Below are 4778 nucleotides of genomic sequence, written 5' to 3'. Positions count from 1 at the left end.
TTTTTTCCCTCACAGGGAGGAGTAAAAGTCCTGATTACCGGTCCGTGGCAGGAAGCCAGCAATAATTACAGCTGTCTGTTTGATCAGATCTCAGTGCCTGCATCYTTAATTCAGCCAGGGGTACTGCGCTGCTACTGCCCAGGTAAGGAGCACTGTTCTCCTGCATCTGGTGGTTTCAGAGCCTGATCATGTCATGTACATGTCCTGACCCACTGCCAAATGCAGGACATTGAACAGCTTTTCCTTTTTCTTTGACCTATTTAGYGTGAGAAGAGCAATTTGGGATCTTGATACATCATGACAGATCACAAGCAATACCATTTAGAATCTCTAAATTAACTTTATTTATTCGAAATAATTTAAAATAATTCCAAGCATTTCTTTAGTTTTGCAAGAGCAGATTAAAGAGTAGCTGTTATTCAGGGGCTCACTTGCTGATCCACTGACTCAATTTGCCTACATTTTACCCTTTGCTGCTTACAGGATGAGAACACCTCTAACGTCCCCACAGAGATTTTCAGTAGTGATGGCCCTCAGCATATGACTTTAAAGTAGATGCAGAATAACTTAACTTTATTGCTAGGCCCCAGCTTCCCACTGSAAATGCAGTGAGGCTGCTCAGTCTTTAGAAACACATGTGATTCTGCCTCCTGCCAGAACAACCATTAGATGACTCTTAAGCTTACAACCTCCATGTTTGAAAATACCAGCTGGCATTTTGGACTTTTCAGTTGTCTAGTCACAAAAATACTGTTAAACAACCCCTCTCTTCACCTGCTTTCAGCCCAATACTTAGCACATGGGGATATCAATGGGATAATYCCAAACCGTGGGTTTCTGCAGGATGTTCTGTGTCTTATGACATGCATTTTCCTTTTAGCTCATGACACTGGGCTCGTGACTTTGCAAGTTGCCTTCAACAATCAGATCATCTCCAATTCTGTGGTATTTGAATATAAAGCCAGAGCTCTGCCAACCCTGCCTTCCTCCCAGCATGACTGGCTGTCTTTGGACGGTAAGAGGCATGTGATATTCCTTAAAAAAAAAGCTGACTACGTGTAGGAATGTGGATGATAGAGGAGCTCCTGGTGAGGGAGGGATGTAGAGGGGCAAGTTTGTCCTGATAGGAAGGGCCGTGGCAACATTAATCAAAGATCTCTCAGTGAAATGTGTTATTAGTTCTTTTGATGTGACCAAAATGTTGCTGCCTTTTWTAAGGTGACAAAGGTGTGGGATTTTTTGTCTGAATAGAAAGCTGATCATACTGCCCAGTTTTTAGAAGGAGAAAAGCATTTACCCTGATACTGTCTTTCCTGCAAAGTCTGAAACTTGAGCATGTCTAGAAAAATGTGTATTTGTGTAAGCAGACAATAAGGAGATAGTGAGGTATGTACAAGAGGGACATTGCAAAGAAATTGGGATTGCACCACTCCCAAACAGCAGCATGGAGACAGAGCCCTGTGAGTATTGCAGAGYGAAGAGAGGTTTKTGATGTGGCTGCACAGGCATGCTTGCAAACAGAAATAGAACTGGCTCTTGATGAGGAGGTGCACATAGTCTTATGTTCACCATCGGAATCAAATTTACTTTACTTGAGAGGATTGTAAGAGTCTGTTGGTGCTTTTCTTATGCTGCCGAGGCCTCCTGCTGCCTGTGGAGTGCAGCTGATAGTGTGTGATGGTGATTGATACTCAGCTWTTAGCAGTCTCTCCAGGGTGGCACACCAAGTGGGTAGGTTTTGAATCCCTTRTTTGACAGTTCCCTCAGTGTTGCTGAATTTGGAAGAGCTGAGAAAGTGGCTGTGAGTGCTGTCTCTGGTGTCCCTGCAGTTTCTCTGGGTGCTCTTGGTTAGCAGGCCAGCTCTCAATTAGCAGTTGTTATGCTGTGGTGATGGTGGAAGGGAGGGGGACTGCAGCAGTGAACAAACTAGGACATTGCTGCCAGGGAGGGGAAAAAAAAAGTAAGAGGACCGCTGCATTGCAGAGGCCCTTCAGGGAAAAAGACTGAATAATTATACTAACCATGACTTACCAGAAGCCTCTGCCTTCATGCACGGGGTTCCATAGGGAGCAAATGACACTCCTATTTAAAGGACCAGCAACAACTTCTCATTTATTGTTGGAGAACAAATGTTAGCTTAGCTAGCCAAGGTAAAAGCTAATCTGAGTTGATTCTATCAATTGAATAAATATAGAAATCCCTGTCTTCTCTCTTTGCTTTAATTTCCCTGCTTAAAATCCTTGCCCTACTCACTGTTACATAGTCTTGAGGGAGGGTTTTCAAGGAATACTTGKAGTCACAAAATATTGACAAGAATTTTAAAATTCTTTTTGATTAACTCAGTGGAACACTTTGAGTCCCTTTACATTGCCGTGTTAAAACAATTCATGATTCCAGCTGGAATGACCACAGCCAGAGAAGGGGAAGGGTTGTGAGACCATGCTTCTGCCTTTAGGACAGAATTGAGCCAAGTGTGGGAATGCACAGAGAAGGAATTTGAAGGCAGCAGCATGTTCTGTGCCTTCCTCTGAAGGGCTCCTTCCTTCATCAGTATCTGTTGTGCCATGAAGGATTGTGCACCCTGCTCTGAACTGTACACAGACATGCTTGTTTTATTCTGAGCTTTCCTTATTTAACACCATGGATGTATTAGATCTTTTGTAAATGGATGGTTGACACCAGCTGCTGATGTTCTTGCATTTTTTTCCTAGTTAATTAGAATAGTGGTGTTCTTTCTTTTCACAGCAAACCTTTTTCTCATAAAGGAAGCACTCTCATGTGATCCTAATCTCTGCGGATAAACTTCCAAGCCTTTTAGTTTTTCTGTGTAAAAGAGTCAGTTTTCAGAAGCCATTGCATGCTTTATAGCCATTTGACCTCACTTTTTATTCACTATCTGTAGAGAGGTTCTTTTAAGGAAAAACCAAAAAGCAAATGAGGCTTGAAGAAATGAGGGCTGAACTGAAGGGCAGAGATCTTCTCATGGCAGATGCATAACAAAYTATAAAGGCATTTCAGTACAGATTCTCAAAGGAAAGCATGTGTCTTTGCCCTCTGCTGAAGCCTTTTCTGCTTTCATGAAGTATCTTTAGAGATGGCATTTCCTTGGCATGAGACGTGATCAGAAATCCCAGGGAAATGGCTATGAGTGCTTTTGGCATTATACTTGTGCATCTGCAGAAAAGAGGACAGAACCTAAAAATAGGGGCAGCCATGTGTGTGCTGATGAGTCAAGTGTGTATGGGTTGGACAAGGGTGTGACTGGTGCTGAATGTAAATGGCACTGACGCAGGAGCACCTGACAGGCAGCCTTTCAGCTCCTGCTGGGTTCTCAGTGTGTGATCTGGCTGTCTTTCCCAGCTGAAGGACATAAAAAAGACTGGGGAGCATTGGTGGTTCACTTGTGTTAGCATGATGTGGCCATACCAGTGGTATCCAAACTCTCATTTTGGCATGCAGAAGGTGGATGGAATCATCTGTGATCAAACAGCATCTGTGTGCTACCTGTGGCATTCCACACTTTGACAGGTACATGATTTCTCTACAGTGGTAATGTTCATCACCAAAACCCACAGTATGTGTCTATTTAGCGGGACCAGATACCCTTCTTAGCATGTGATGAGATGCAGGACACCAGAGTCAGGTAGGAGAGATGTGTTCAGTATCAGTGAGGACCTCAGGAATGTTGTTTTGTAGCCATAAGAAACTTTCAGTAGAAAAAARTCTGTGTTGATAAGCAGTATTACTGTTTTAAACTCCTCTTTCCACCTGAGTAGAGGTGACTGGTGTTTATATCTTTGATATTACCATCAAAGATTGTCTATTTGGGTTCTCTCCAGGAAGAGGGATGACTGTTTTGTGCCATGTTAGAGGGCTGTGGTGCAGCTCGCTGGGATGTGTGAGCATTGGTAGCTAGGAGCTATCCAGCAAACTTTACAAGTTTCTATTCATTCTCCTCTCCACTGACTCCTCTGCAGTGTGGAGGCTTTATCTGTTCTGTTTATATTCCTGCTGATTTGTTTGGTGTTTTTATCCTTTCACACATTATTATTAAGGACACTTTGAGGAAGCTAGTCTCCTACTGCTCTGACTGCACTTCCCAGACTGTCCTTTTCCATTTTGGACATAATATGATTGAATTGAGGAAAGGAGTATTTCATTTCCTATGCTAGATGTTGTCTTCTGAGCTAGCTTGACTTCATGGTCAGACATGGTATTCCTCTGGGAAGCTGTGTCTGTTYTCGGCCTGATGATTGAACGTGCCCTGCTGCCCCGGGGAGTCTGCCCTGGGGTCCGCGGTTCCTCTGGATCGTGGGACCGCACAACATTCTCCAAAATTCTGTATCAGGTTTTAACGCTCTGCAAATTTGCTTTATTAGAGCAGTAAGTGAAAGTACAAATCCTCTGCGTGTAGCGAAGTRAGGAGAACCGTGCGTGCGAGTGGAAAGGTGACCCAGGGATATTCGCATCCCGGGCTTGGCTCGCTGGTGTTGGCAGCACGTTCGGGGCATTCCGGGAGCGGCGGCGGTCGGTGCTCGGTGCGGGGCCGCTGTAAACACGGCGGCGGTCGGTGCCCGGTGCGGGGCCGCTGTAAACATAGCGGCGGCGCTCGGTGCCCGGTGCGGGGCCGCTGTAAACATAGCGGCGGCGGTCGGTGCTCGGTGCGGGGCCGCTGTGAACACAGCGGCGGTCGGTGCTCGGTGCGGGGCCGTTGTAAACACGGCGGCGGTCGGTGCCCGCTGCGGGGCCGTTGTAAACATAGCGGCGGCGGTCGGTGC

General features: G+C 45.4%; 1 protein-coding gene across 4 annotated transcripts in view; it reads left to right on the top strand.

Moving 5' to 3' along the window:
* Positions 1-4778, top strand: part of CAMTA1 (calmodulin binding transcription activator 1) — a 233463-nt gene that overhangs the window by 193475 nt on the left and 35210 nt on the right. For 3 of the 4 annotated variants that reach the window (XM_057375572.1, XM_057375573.1, XM_057375574.1), the window contains 2 exons: positions 16-142; positions 881-1015. In XM_057375572.1, the coding sequence (XP_057231555.1) occupies positions 16-142; positions 881-1015 (262 nt within the window). Of the gene's footprint in view, positions 1-15; positions 143-880; positions 1016-3492; positions 3529-4778 lie in introns of those variants that run through there. The other variant, XM_057375576.1, reaches the window with a different exon arrangement.

The sequence above is a fragment of the Malurus melanocephalus genome, unplaced genomic scaffold, assembly GCF_030028575.1.
Source record: "Malurus melanocephalus ecotype Western Australia unplaced genomic scaffold, MMel_1.1 scaffold_253, whole genome shotgun sequence".
Lineage (NCBI taxonomy): Eukaryota > Metazoa > Chordata > Aves > Passeriformes > Maluridae > Malurus > Malurus melanocephalus.
The sequence above is the reverse complement of the archived record's forward strand: the minus strand, read 5'-3'. Positions and strand labels throughout refer to the sequence as shown.